Raw genomic sequence first — 14,034 nt, 5'->3', positions numbered from 1 at the left:
ATGTGAGAAATGTGGAAACTGCGACTTGCTTACCATATGTCCTTAATTCCTTTACCTCCATAAAAATAACTGTTTCCATTTCTTAGTCATATGGAGGGTATGTAACCTCAATGGTCCTGGGAGCAGGAAGTGGCGTGTTCAAGTGTGGAATAGCCGTGGCGCCCGTGTCAAAGTGGGAGTACTATGGTAAGTGATCACTCACAGGTACAGAGTTACTGAGTGTGAACCTTCACATTCCAATGACAAAACCATTCCTTTCTGAGTTTCAGTGTCTCTACAGTAAATAAACGGATTCATCTTAGAAGTACTTTATGGATACCTGTAATGAAACAGTCTCACTTATTCTGCCATTGTGAAATGTTAGACGGTAGTAAATGCTATCTACACGTTTAGCTACCAACCAGTTTTGTTTTCTAAATGTCTTATCAACAAATTCAGTTTTCCACATTTTAAAACATCCCCAATGCTACAGTTCTTTAGATAAACTCTTCCTTCTTTTTATTCTAACTTGAGTTTGAAGCTTCACATATTAGAACAATAAGAGAAGTATGTGTCTCTTTCCCTTCAGGTAAAAGTCAAATATAAGTAGGACTTTGGGTGGAAAGAAGAGACTAGGGCAGGGGAATTCCTGGGGGTTTTGTTTGCACTGTCTCTGAGTAGGTGAAAGCCACTCTAGAATATCCTGTTCACTGCTGAGAAAGTATTGTTCTATCATACACATGTAAGGTATAATTCCCAAGTGGGAGCAGGTAAGCAGTGAAACACTAGGTAGGGGGGAAGAGCCGGAGGTGGTGAGAAGGTGAATTATTTTCCTGTATCTTTTCCTACCCCATCCCAAGTCCTTTATTCAGTATAAGGATAGAATCATTCATAATGAATATGCTCATTAAATATTTAATGTCCTAATATATCGCAGTACCAGTCCTGTGGAAAACTCTTCTTTAAAGCCTCTCCAAGTCAAGAGAAGCCAATGTATAAAAGAGACAACACCGTCTTTTAGTTTCAAAAAAAACTGGAGAACATAGTTAGGATTGATCCTCACACAATAGATTTGCTTTCAGGTAATTCTTTCCTGCTTAATATTAATTGTTCTATTGGAAGGCTTGTTTTTGGAGACCTCTGGTGGTCAATAAAATAGAAACAACCTTTGTGAGTTTGGAACTACATAATGGTAAGAAGAGAACGTTATTAAACATATATGGACCAACCTAACACTTGGGAACTTTCTAGAATTCTTACATATGTGCAAATTTGAACAATATTACTTAAAAATCAAATTGAAGGAGTACATAAGTGGTATTGCAAGACGTACTTCTAAAAGTTTACAACCACAACACTAAGCATTTTTTAAATAGTATTTTTAAAATTTGAGACCTTCTTACACATGTAAACCTGGTTAGCATAATAAGAAAGGGGTATTATGTTCTAGGACAAGAAGAACTGTAGCTGTTTGGGGAAATTTTTATTTTGCCCTTAAAAGCTATTCCCCCACCCCCTCCGTTAAATGTATAACCTAAGTTATTCATATTTAAATGTTAAAAGATGAGCATTTTAGGAAAATCTTATACTTTAAAAGTGTACTTTAAGATACTGTATTTTATATATTAGTGTCCTCTAGATATGTAAAATTGCTTGTAGTCTGTATTCACTTTAATCAAAATGATAAAATATTGCTGTTACTCATTTTGGAGGAAAATATTTTGATTTCCATAGGAAAAGCATGAGCAATGCACATGGAACAACTAGCATTAGTTATCAATGTAGTTTTTAATCTCCAATTCCAGCCATTCACAAAAGGTTAGGATGTTGTTTAAGCTTGTTATTTTGATGATATATTTTTCTAAATAATTAATTAAATCAATATTGAAATACCGGTACAATTATAGTGAAATTCAAGCCATTAACCTATGTAGCACAATGGAAATATTTTATACTTATTTATTTACTGTAACCTGGTCATGTTTCAAAAACAGTTATTTCAGATTTTTAAAGTTATATTGGAATTCAGCCACAGTAAATTTTCTCACTGATATTTTAGGAAATACGCACACACACACACACACACACACACACACACACATATATATATACACACACACACATACATTTGATACATGATTTAATTTTTTTAAATTAGGTCAAAAATATGTTTAAATAACCAAACCAACAATGCATATGTTTTTCTGCCATATCTATAGATAAAACAGCTTATGTCACTTCAGCACAGATACTAATGTAGTCTGTTTCTCAATACTCAATAGTTACAACATCAGAATTGAGGCCTCTCCACAAAATGAGAGAAAACAGTTGTTTAACTTGCATTATGATGGAGTAGCTGAGACGTTATAGGGCTTTACAGCAAATAAATGATAACTGATTTCTTTCCTTTTGATCTGTGTCCCCCCCCAACCAGAAACAATATATGATTTAAGTAAACAACTAGTAATTGAAAATTATGAGGAGTTTCCAGTAGGAAAGAGAGTATCCTAAAGTAGAGCATATACTGACTGATGTCAGGACCAAGAAATTCAAGACAATTGAGACATTACCTGACTTGCTAATCAAGATCTTTGAGAGGGTCAGAAGATAATGTAGAGTCCTTATCACTTAGCACTTCCCATTTGACTTTTCTGCAGGCGGGTTGTTGATTGGGTTTTAGATCACCTGGTTTGGTCTCCCTCTGCCCTCACAGGAAGGGCTAAAGGGAATGGACTATAGGGCTGAGTATGGAAAGGCAGGAGTCTGGCTGCTTTAAAAAGCCAAGTAGAGATGATCTGGAGGAGATATTCTGAGGGTAACACTATAGACCTTTGCACAAGTAAAGAATATGAAAGCATATAAAGTAACCCCAAAAAAAGTTTTTATTGTATGAATTAAGTTTTTTTCTTTTCTCCATCACAGACTCAGTGTACACAGAACGTTACATGGGTCTTCCAATTCCAGAAGACAACCTTGACCATTACAGGGTAAGAGATGGTGAACTAGATCCATTTTATAACCTATTTATAAGTGGTATAAGAACATTTTTAAGTGGATCTATTCCAGAAAATATATATTTTTTTATTTCCAATGAAATTCTTGTTAAAAAGAAATAACACAGGTGGTTTAGAGATACTCCAATAGCTTCCCGTACTATATTCTGCATAATTACAGCCTTTATCGTATGCTATATAGGTCACAATATGCGTTCATTTGGAAATACAAAGCAACACCAGATAATTACTTTAATTATAAAAATTTCAGTTCAGAAAACATGTCAAATTCAACGTATTCCTTTAGAGCCCAGAAGACTCTCTAAACCTTTAACTACATATTAAAATTTCTCATGGTATTATCATAATTAAGTTGTATGGACAAGCCTATAATTTTCTTATTCATAGCCAAATATGTACAGTTTTTTCACACAAGATTTGAGTAAAGCAGGTGAGGTGTAGGTACAGGAGGGTAATACTCTGAAAAGCCCTTGAACCCAAATTACTGAATAGCATCCGCGGGCTGGTTGCCTGATGGAAGAGTCAGTGGGCAGGTTGCTGTGCAGATGGGCTACAGCATCTGAAATATGGTCTGGGTGTAGCCATCACTGGCGGCCCCCATGTGCTAGTGTGGGTGCCACCGCAAAGCCAGGGTCCTCTCTTTGGTGGCAGCCTGCTGCAGCTGGAAGTGTCAGCCAAAGTACTAGGGATCCTTCCAACACATTGCCCCCCAACCAGAAAAAAAAACAACTTTCCTGATTCTGTCATGTAAATTGAAAACCCTGAAACTTACAGATGACAAGGTCAATCATCTGATGTTTACATTCTCCGGAGGATATTCAAAACTCCTCCCAGGATAAAAAGAAAAACAATAACCCATACAATTTAAGACCACAATTTCTCCTCATCTGCGCCACAGCTCTCAATGCTTGGACCTCCTATTCATACATCGCTCTGAGCCATATTTGTACATTTTTGTAAGATGTCATCATTATTATTGGTTCTGAAGCCATTTGATCAAAGCACAAGAAAATGCAAATAAAATGTCTAATTTTGCAAGATATGTACAGACAGTTTAGTTTTACCTCTTCCTTTCAGTTTTATTTAGCAAGGCTTGTGGGGGAGGGGCGGGGAGGTGTATGCGTGTGTTTGTGCCTGGGTGTGTGTGTGTTTTCATCTCTGTTTTTCAGTCAAGATAGAAAAGTAACAACCTGTAAAGTGTGACGTACCAATCATCTTCCACTACAAAGCAGTCCCGTAATCAGGTTGTCCTTATTTCTGCTGAGTGTCCCACATGATACTTTGGACCCAGTTTTTCCCATTCTTTCTCCTCCACATCCAATAAGCTGCTTTAGACATCCTTTCCCTGCTCCATAACCACATTGCTGCTGTCACATGACTACCTCCTTCTGCAACAGTAACCCCATGGGTCCCCCCTTAGCTTATCTTTCTACACTCCAGCCTGTACCACACAGAGGTGTGAAGTTAAGCCTCACCCGTAACACTTTCATGGACTTTTCCTGTGCACTCAACTAGTCCAGCCCTCATTCTTTAACCAGGTGTTCAACACCTTTCTTAGAATGGCCCAATCTACCTGGAATGTTCACTGAATATTTCTGGGCCTTTCCCTTTTGTGCCTTTGTCCTCTGTTCCTCGACCTGGAATGTCATTCCCCCTCTGTCTTCATCCGCTAGGAAACTTGTCCTGCTCGCCCAGAGGACTAGCATTCTCTCTTGACTTCCATGACATTTTCCTTGTATATCTTTTTTTTTTTTTGCGGTACGCGGGCCTCTCACTGTTGTGGCCTCTCCCGTTGTGGAGCACAGGCTCCGGACGCACAGGCTCAGTGGCCATGGCTCACGGCCCCAGCCGCTCCGTGGCATGTGGGATCTTCCTGGACCGGGGCACGAACCCGTGTCCCCCTGCATCGGCAGGCGGACCCTCAACCACTGCGCCACCAGGGAAGCCCCTCCTTGTATATCTTTAATCCTCAATTTATCCATCTTGGACCCATTGTTAGTTTGTACTCCTTTTTCTCCTCCGCAGTATTATTAGTCATTCAAGGCTTTGCTCAACATTGTGTTCTTTGGATCACCCAGTATGAAATAGAAACCTTAAAACCTTTTTTGAGTTAATTTTAAAACTTTTTGAAGGGAAACATTGTAAAAAAAAATTATATGTCTCCATCATTTCTCTCATTTTACGGCTGGAATTTTCTTGCCAGTGACCCGACCAGGATCCCTCCTGTGGTGAGCCATATTTGGGGCATGGCTAAAGGGTGTTCTCAAATATTCTAAAGTACTGAAAACTCCCAAAAACATCAGAGGTGTACTGCCCGGGACCCCCATTGTGACTCCAGAACCTGGTGGATGATGAGTCAAAAGTTCATTTTAAAAATCCCATTTTGGAAGCCTTTGAACCTAGAAGTACAGGGTCAAGTCTAAACCTTGACATCCAAGGAAGTCCGTAGCACCTACCCTACTGCACTTCAAGGACATCAGCCAACAGGGTGTTTCCTCTGCAACCAGCCCTCCCCCTAGAGGATAATTCGTTTTAATCTGCCATGTCAACCTGTATCTTTCTCCAGATTTTCCCATAGGCTTTTCGTTCCCACACCCATCCCCCTCTTCTCCAGCTCTACCCACCACTGCGGTGGCCATTTTCATCTCTCCCCTTAGATGGTCTCTGCCTGAGGTAGTCATGTAAATAGAAGTCTCTTCCTCCTACCGATGGCAATACACGAACGCTGGGAGCACAAAGTCACTGTCTCACTTCACTGCACAGATGGCACCCGAGGACTGTTTAATCCTTCCACGCCAGAAGTCGGGTTTTCTTGGCACAAAATTCATTGCTGGCAATGGACACATTAAAACTGCCAGTACCAGAGAGCTAAAGGTTCCCAATGTGTTACTCAGAGGAATTATTTGGGTGGGCGACAGTTAAGGTGGGTAGGAGAAAGTAAGGCAAATGCGTTCACTGTATTGTTTCTGCCCTGTAAGTTGCATCCTCAGAAAGTGGAGAACTGAATCTAAGTACCTATATTTGGTGCACAGCAGGCTTTAGAAGAAAGCTGCCTTCCTTTGTTTTTTAAATGAGCCTGTGCTTTTGTCTCTGGCAGGAACACATTCAAAGATTCTATTTTCCTCCGAGGCCCCAGCTGCCCCTCTGGACCCCTGTCTTCTTTTACTTCTCTTTCCCAGGTTGTTTTTATTTCTTTCCTTTCTCTCTCCTTCTCTCCCTCCCTCCTTCTGCCCTCTTGGAAAAGACAAAGGAGACAATTCCTTACTGGCTTTCGCTGCTCTGTGCATTTCCGTAGGTCAGGAGGAAATAGTTTGAAAATGAGTCCCAGGTAGTCTAGACTATTGACTTTCTTCAGCACATCCAGAATAGGAATGATCGAAGTGTGTAATAAGCAAGGTCCTGTGATCGTTGTACACCTTTTCAGCTATAGAATCATTATCAGTAGCCAGAATTACAGCCTTTGGAAGAGAACATAATTTTTAATAAAATTCAAATGAGGAGAGGATTCATTTTTAAGTCATTGATGACCCAGATTTGAAAGAATTTAGACAAGCACACCAAGAGAAGCACATTTTGTGAAATAAAGGTCCTACTTACTATTTAGGAAAGGAAGTTGAAGGAACCATTTATATATGCAAATGGAACAGGCAGGGATGTCATGTATAGTTGTTCAGCTTGTGCACTGCTGGAAGCTAGTCTATGCTTCGTTCTCTAAGGCGTGCACCTCTGGGGCCGCATCCAACCGGAGGGAGTGCCTTTTCTTATTCTCACAAAGCTACCATATAAGTTAGGAGACCCTGGGACTAAGGCTTGGACACAATGCAATGACACAAACAGTGACTCTATACGACCCTTTTTGTAGATAGTCACCTACCCACTGCCGAGTGGCAGGGCAGGAGCACGTTTAAAGGGTACCAGGGACTCAAAGAGGAAGGAAGCTGTTCATCTCCCTGAAACTCCGAGAAGCTGGTCCCAGAAGCTCTAAGTAGGCAGGCAGAGTGGAGGGATGACAGTGTAGCTAATAAGCAGTATAAGCAGACTCACTGCCATGAGTCTCAGTCCGAGTCTCAGTCCACAGCCGACAGAAATGGCGACAGATTTGAGCAAAAGAATCAGATGGACAATGAGATAACCCTCACCCCCAATAGCGATAAGCAGATAGCAACCGTGGTCCCACCTTGAGGAGTGGGTTCCTGACTAACATTGATGAATGGTCTCTCTATGGTCAATCACAGGTCTTTTAGTCAAACCTGTAAAAAAAAATATTAACACCTGGTAGACTTTCATTCACCCATTCAAGGTGCCTGGTGTTTTAGTTGTTCAGAAGTTGATTACCTTGTTGGTGAGACAAAACATACAGGCAAAATTTTTGGAGAGAAATAAAAGAGTAGTAATAGGGTTTCCCTGGTGGCGCAGTGGTTGAGAATCTGCCTGCCAATGCAGGGGACACAGGTTCGAGCCCTGCTCTGGGAAGATCCCACATGCCGCGGAGCAACTGGGCCCGTGAGCCACAACTACTGAGCCTGCGCGTCTGGAGCCTGTGCTCCGCAAGAGAGGCCACAACAGTGAGAGGCCCGCACACCGCGATGAAGAGTGGCCCCCACTTGCCGCAACTAGAGAAAGCCCTCGCACAGAAACGAAGACCGAACACAGCCAAAAAATTAATAATAATAAATAAATTTAAAAAAAAACCAAAAGAGAGTAGTAATAAAGCATGAACTTGAACATGACAAAGTGCCCAGTATGTATGGAAAAGACTAGTATTTCCAAATTGTGACTCTGGAGCCCCAGGAATTCTGTGCCTTCTGAGCATGTAGGGAGGGAAGGGAAGTGGCTGAGAAGTTAGGGTTTCACCTCCCCCCACTCCTCTCAACCAGGGGGGGATCTGGTTTCATTTATTTCATTCATTTTTTTAATTCACTTAGTAAGTGGTTGCTTCTATGGCCAGACACTGTTCTAAGCTCTTTCCATGGGTTATTAGGTTCAGTTCTCCCTCAGATTCTCTGAGATAAGTGCTCTAATTATCTCCATTTTATTGACCCACAAACGGAGGCACAAAAAGTTATATAAGATGTAGCTACTGAGGGGTAGGAAAGGGAGAGGGCACTTATCTGGAGCCAGTTAAGGAAGACTTCTGGGAGATGCAGCGGAATAGCGTAGGTGCTCTCCACAGGTTGCCAGAGGGACCGACAAGGCAGGGGAGCACAGTAGACACACGAGTGGCAGCAAGCAGAGCTGGTTTTCTGGGGGTCTGTGAAGCAGGTTGGGTGAACCGAGGGATGACACAGAGCAGGGATGTGGGAGGAGCAGGCCACATGGTGGCTAATAAGGCAGGATGGGAGACCAGGGAGGGAATGGACTTCCAGAGAGCAGCGTCAGATCAAGGGCAAGAGAAACAGGGCCCAAGTCCTGAGCCTCGTTGCCAGGAGAAGAGGGCAGCCTGGAACACACAGAAGGGACTGATTTAACTTGTAGAGGAGATTTATTTTGCATTTTGCTCAGAATTTGATAGGCTTTTGGCAAGTGTATGAAACAGTCATAGATTTGGCAGTCTTCTGCTAGCAGATTTGAAATGTTCAATCCTTAAGAACTGCTGCATCGTTAGGTTATGCAAAACAGGGTGCAATTTTGTAAATATGCCATCTTGTACTGATTTGACATTTGTTCTATTATCCTAGAATATGCCAAAGGGAGAGAGACCTTCAGATTTAAGCCAAACCTTAACTTGTTTGTTGAGTGCTGATAAAATGTTGACTGCTGTGTGATCTTTAAAGAAGCCAGTGTTGCTGGGTGAGGCCTGAGGTAGGGCCCCCTGTAGGCGGATGGGAGCTCTTTCCTTGGCATCTCACCTGTACAGTTGTTTGATGGATACGGACAAGTAAAACATCTGATGTGGTGGGTTGAATTAATTTTTCCTTAAAATTTTTCTGTGGCCTCTGTTGTGGCATTAATGGTGCTTCCCCAAACAGCCTCACTTAATATATTTACGAGGCTTCGGTCACAAGTGCAAGAATGCACAGAGTGAGTCCGTACACTCGGGGTACTGTCTCACTGAAGTAATAGGGTGTCCGTTACACCTGTGGCTGTTTGCTTTCTCTACCAGAGCTTGGAAATGACAATGCGTTGTTTGGCTGCGAAGTGAAGGGACACTAGAATATGATGTTAAGAGGCACGGACTTTTGAGTTTGACCTGTGCTAAAATTCTGTTTCCACCACCTATTAGCTAGGAGAGGTTACTAAACCTCTCTGAACCTCTGTTTCCTCATCTGAGTAATGGGGAGAATCAGAGCTACCTCATGGGATTATTGAAAGGATTAAACGAGACACCTATGCCTGCCATGAAATAAGCTTACAAAAACATGGAGGCTGCCACCATTATTCTCAGGAAGCAAATTGTCCGTATGGTTCCTGGATGGCGCAAGGGGTAGCTTAGAAATTGTCAGACCTTCTGTTTCTCACAGTACTTCCCCACTCTTATCAGCTCTCTCTTTTATTTCAAAAATACAAAGATTTATTTGCTGGAAGGTAACTGAGGAACCAGCACGATCCAATGAGCAGCTACAGATGGTTCTTCTTGGGGCTTGAAGGAAAAGCTCCTCGCAGAGATGCCGTGGATCAGCGCTGCCACTGGACCCATCCTTCCCACTTCACTTTGCCAGGCTGTTGCTGGCAGCGGGGCTCTCCGGAAGTTTCTAGCCTCGGGAGAGTGCCAACTGCACCACCATTGCATCCTTGCCCATTTATCACTCTAAACTTCCTTTTTAGGAGCTGGTGACAGACTATTCGGCTTCTAACTTAGTCATCCATTTCCTTTTTTATTTCTGTTTCCATCGATAGGCAAATGGGGATTATCCTGTTTTGGTGGGTTGAAATAGCACAATTGAATTATTTCTGGTCATTAATTCTCCCTTAACGTAGTGCATGCATTTCTTTCACTGACTTTGGCTGTCTTTCATGGGTTAAAGTGTGCCGGACTGTCAAGAGTCTCTCTCGATTGAGAAGCCAGGATGTTCAGTCTAGTAGGGAATGAGCGGTGGTTCCAGAGGCAAGGTGACACAGCTGCATCTTTCTAGGAGGGCAAAATGTTCTCAGGAGCCTGCGAGCCCTGAAATGGGTGCGTGCCTGAGGCTGCCTGGCTCCCGTGCACTGCGAGGTCCCTCTTGACGCAACTCCCAGCGAGCAGGGGGACGTGTGCATTGGAAATGACACACTTATCTTGTGGTTGCAGGGGAAGCTTTTGTTTTATTTTTCCCTTGCTGCATTAAAGTATTTGTCTTTCTTTCTTTGTAGTGTAATATTGTTAATGTAAAACAATTTGCATCATGACACTTTTATCACAGTTTTCGTCTTTTTCTCAGTATGTTGCATTTCTCACCATGTCTAGTTCATCACAGCTACAGTGTGTACATCACAACATTTATCTTAGGCTCAGGGTTTTACTTGTTTATAAAAATTGTCTTCTTTCAGCCTGTATTCACTCCATTTAAGAAAAAAAAGGCAGCCAGAAACTGTTTTGGTCCAAACTCCAGTAGTTATCACATTCCTTGCTAACTGTCCTGCGTATTTATATGTCTCCTAACTATTACTCTATGTTTCAGCGACATTTCTCAGTCTCATGGCTCAGGGAGGTCGTGGAGCAGCTTTTGCTGTGCACTCTGCCACGCAAGGAAGGCCCGAGAGGCTTCTGGAGGGGAGGGGAGGTGACACAGCTGGATATTTGGGCCACGTCTAGGTGCTAAAGTTGACTATCTTTGGCACGCAAAGAGCTGGGTTTCTTGTGGGGAGAAACAAGGTGGAGGAGACAGCCGTGTAGCCGCAGAAAGGATGGTGCAGGAGGACCCGGATGAGGGCGCCGGGTCTGGGGCTCAGACTGGCAACGTTCACCGTTGGTGGCTCAGCCCCAGCCTCTGCTGTCGCCAGCTTTGAATCCTGCACTGGCCTTTTGGGAGATTGATTTTGACCCTTTCCTCTCTCCAGGGCAGGACATCGCTCAGGGTTCTGTTGCTTCATTAGGCTCTACATCAACCACACAGTCCAAAACGCCTCACAAGTCTCGAAGGTCTGTGCGAGCCAGCTCTCTTCCAATGAATTCACTCTAAGAAGGCATGAGAACGCAGGGGGCAAAGAACACCCAGTGTGTTTGTGTACTGCAAATCCCAGAACAGTTCAGTAACAATTTCTTTCTCCCTGTATCTTTCCTGGAAGACCACATCGTGAGCAGCTTGGAAGTTTAGTGGAGACTCAGTACAGCATAGGAGGTAAAAGAGGTTCTGCCATCAGAGCTCCGACTTTCCTGATGTAACCTGGTGTACTTTATTGTCTCTGTGTAGAAGTGGGGTTGCTATAGACTTATCTTGCAGGAATGTCATGAGGATGAAATAGAACAGTGCTTTTATAAGTCCTTTAAGATGCTTAGTAGAGTGACCGGCACGGAGTACACAATAAGTATCGGCTCTTATTACTAATGGCATGGTGTATGGATTGAAAGTGGGCAAAACATATCTTGATAAATTTCAGAATGAGAATATTTTATTCCACCGCCCCTAGCTGTTCCCACTTGCCTCTGCAAAACTAGGACCGAATGTAGTGAAGAGTACAATACAATTGCCTATATTTCTTTGGTTTATTCCTTTAATTGATATTTAGCTCTCTGTTAAATGCTCAGGATAGAGTAATGAACAATATAAATTCCTCTTCTCATGGATCTTATTGTTTAGTTGGGTATATGACAAATAAATATTGATCGACTTGAAAGAATGAATGAATGGATGGAAGCATGAACGGAGTATAATGTTGGGATGGATGGATGGATTCATCTGGGACATCTCACCGGATAACACGTTTCTTAAAGTAAAACAGAAGTGCGACTTTTAATGAGTCCTGGGCGTTTATTCTGAAAGTTCGTGGGTAAATTCTCAATTTGGGTCAGAAATGCCATATGGTCAGGGCAAGTGGGACCCAGCCTGCACAGGAGTGGGAGGGCCTTTGCTCTAAGCTTTCCAGGAGAAGATCACCTTGATCGCCTCAGTCAACACAAATATGTTGGGTGACTTTGTCCTGAAAGTTGTAGACAGAATGTCTTTTTTCCAGAAACACTGTGTCACACCATCCTTACATCACCATAATTTAACCTTAAAAAAAGCATGTCTCTTGATTTCTATTTCAGTGAGAGCAAGAAGAGTTAATCTTCCTCCCATTTCAAAGAAAACAACACTCAGCAGCATGTCTCTAGGTGCACAGTTCTCTGATGTTGAAGCTGGGGCTAGAATACAAACGTTCGGACCTTAGCCCCATCCTCTTCCAGCCAGACCTTCAGGGTTCCCATCAAAGTATTAAGCTGATGTTAGCTACAAAGATATCTGTAGAACACAAACCTTGCCTCTCATAAAGTTGACTTTGATTCACCAAGATGCTGCAGGATAAGCTGGCTGATTTTAAACCCATAGGGAGGCTACCGGCCCTTCCTCTGCCCAACAACAGAAGCAGAGTCCCGCTCACCCCTTCCCAAAGTTGCTACAATGTCTATGACATTCTTACTTTCATCCCAACTCTGCAAACATCTCCAAATTAAGACCAGATGACTAGTTCTATACTTTCAAAGCTTTTCCACCAATGACTCCACCTTCATTCTAGAAGTCCTACCTGTCCAAGGTCATGAAACAGCCTTCAAAAAGCTGACCTCCCAGTTTTTTCTAATTCCCTGGCTTGATCCAAAAGCAGCACTTTCCCCAATGCAGAATGAGGCAGACAACAGCCACCCACTGATTTTCTAAGGCCATACTTGATCTTTTTCACCCCTTTCCCCTCCCGTATGTTACATTTGCCTAGGTTTTAAACATCTGTTCCAAAAAAGGTAATACTTGCTTCTCATTCAGAGCCTAGCAATGTAGACCAAAGTTCATATGACATATTGCAGAGTATGTTTAGTTGCAAATGCTATGTACAGGCTCTTTGAAATGTAGCATGTACGGCACCATGTGACACATGGTTGCCATGGCAATACACTTTTTGGCTGAACTACAGCATAAGCCCATGGAACATACATTGCTAATATGAGACTCTGCCCTGTGCTAATGCATAGGACACAGCCAATCTGGGATCTGGGACTCAAGGGGTTTCGCATGCAGCCTGGGGGGGGGGGGCAGATGCCCTCTTCTGCATGTACAGGGAAGATGTGGCATCCTCCCTTTCCGGTCCTGTCTCACAGGGACAGGGCATGCTGTACATTCTGCCATGCATGGAGACAGCATTTGCTTGAATATCGGTTTGCTATATTTTGTATCAAAGGGGGCCCCAGCTGAAAACATTTTATTTTGTAAACTGAAGTGAAAAATCAGTTTATGGCAGATCTTTTTTTGAATAATGACATTCTTTTTCCCAATTCCAGAATTCAACAGTCATGAGCAGAGCTGAAAATTTTAAACAAGTTGAGTACCTCCTTATTCATGGAACAGCAGATGGTGAGTTTCAGTTAATTAGACTTTTTAGTATCACAGACAGGTTTGCAATTTCACTACTGACAAAACAAAAGCATGAGGGGCAAGACTGTTACATTTACTTCAATAAAACAGTGTTGCTTTTCCACAACTCACTTGTCTTGGCCTAAATGGGATGCTGAATCCTAGAACTTCAAACAGTCCCTTTCTTCTTGTGCCTTTCCCACCCTTCCTACCAGAAAAGTGGAGCGGGCTTTTAGTTACTTTACGTTTCCTTTCTCTCCCTGCAGATAACGTTCACTTTCAGCAGTCAGCTCAGATCTCCAAAGCCCTGGTGGATGCTGGAGTGGATTTCCAGTCAATGGTATAGCAAAACTTCCTGCAAGGGGAGGGAACTTCCTGGTGGGGTCTGGTTCCCCTCTTGGAACTACTTCTCCTCACAGAGTTTCCAGGAGACGGGGGACGGAAGCAAATGGAGTCATTTTTCCAGTGAGAAGTTGAAGAAGTGATATCCTTGAGTCATAAAGAGAGTCATGTTCAATATCATACAGTTGGGGGTTGAGAAGCACAATATTGCATATCCTGAGATGGTCAAAACCCTAGTC

At 42.6% G+C, this 14,034-nt stretch overlaps 1 protein-coding gene across 5 annotated transcripts in view; it reads left to right on the top strand.

Moving 5' to 3' along the window:
- DPP4 (dipeptidyl peptidase 4) overlaps positions 1 to 14,034 on the top strand; it is a 77,052-nt gene that overhangs the window by 60,560 nt on the left and 2,458 nt on the right. For all 5 annotated transcript variants that reach the window (XM_082841788.1, XM_082841787.1, XM_082841786.1 and 2 more), the window contains 4 exons: positions 87 to 186; positions 2,902 to 2,966; positions 13,381 to 13,453; positions 13,720 to 13,793. In XM_082841788.1, the coding sequence (XP_082697914.1) occupies positions 87 to 186; positions 2,902 to 2,966; positions 13,381 to 13,453; positions 13,720 to 13,793 (312 nt within the window). The remainder of the gene's footprint in view (positions 1 to 86; positions 187 to 2,901; positions 2,967 to 13,380; positions 13,454 to 13,719; positions 13,794 to 14,034) is intronic.

This window comes from Leucopleurus acutus (genome assembly GCF_964270905.1).
Source record: "Leucopleurus acutus genome assembly, chromosome: 6".
In the NCBI taxonomy this organism is placed as follows: domain Eukaryota; kingdom Metazoa; phylum Chordata; class Mammalia; order Artiodactyla; family Delphinidae; genus Leucopleurus; species Leucopleurus acutus.
The sequence above is the reverse complement of the archived record's forward strand: the minus strand, read 5'-3'. Positions and strand labels throughout refer to the sequence as shown.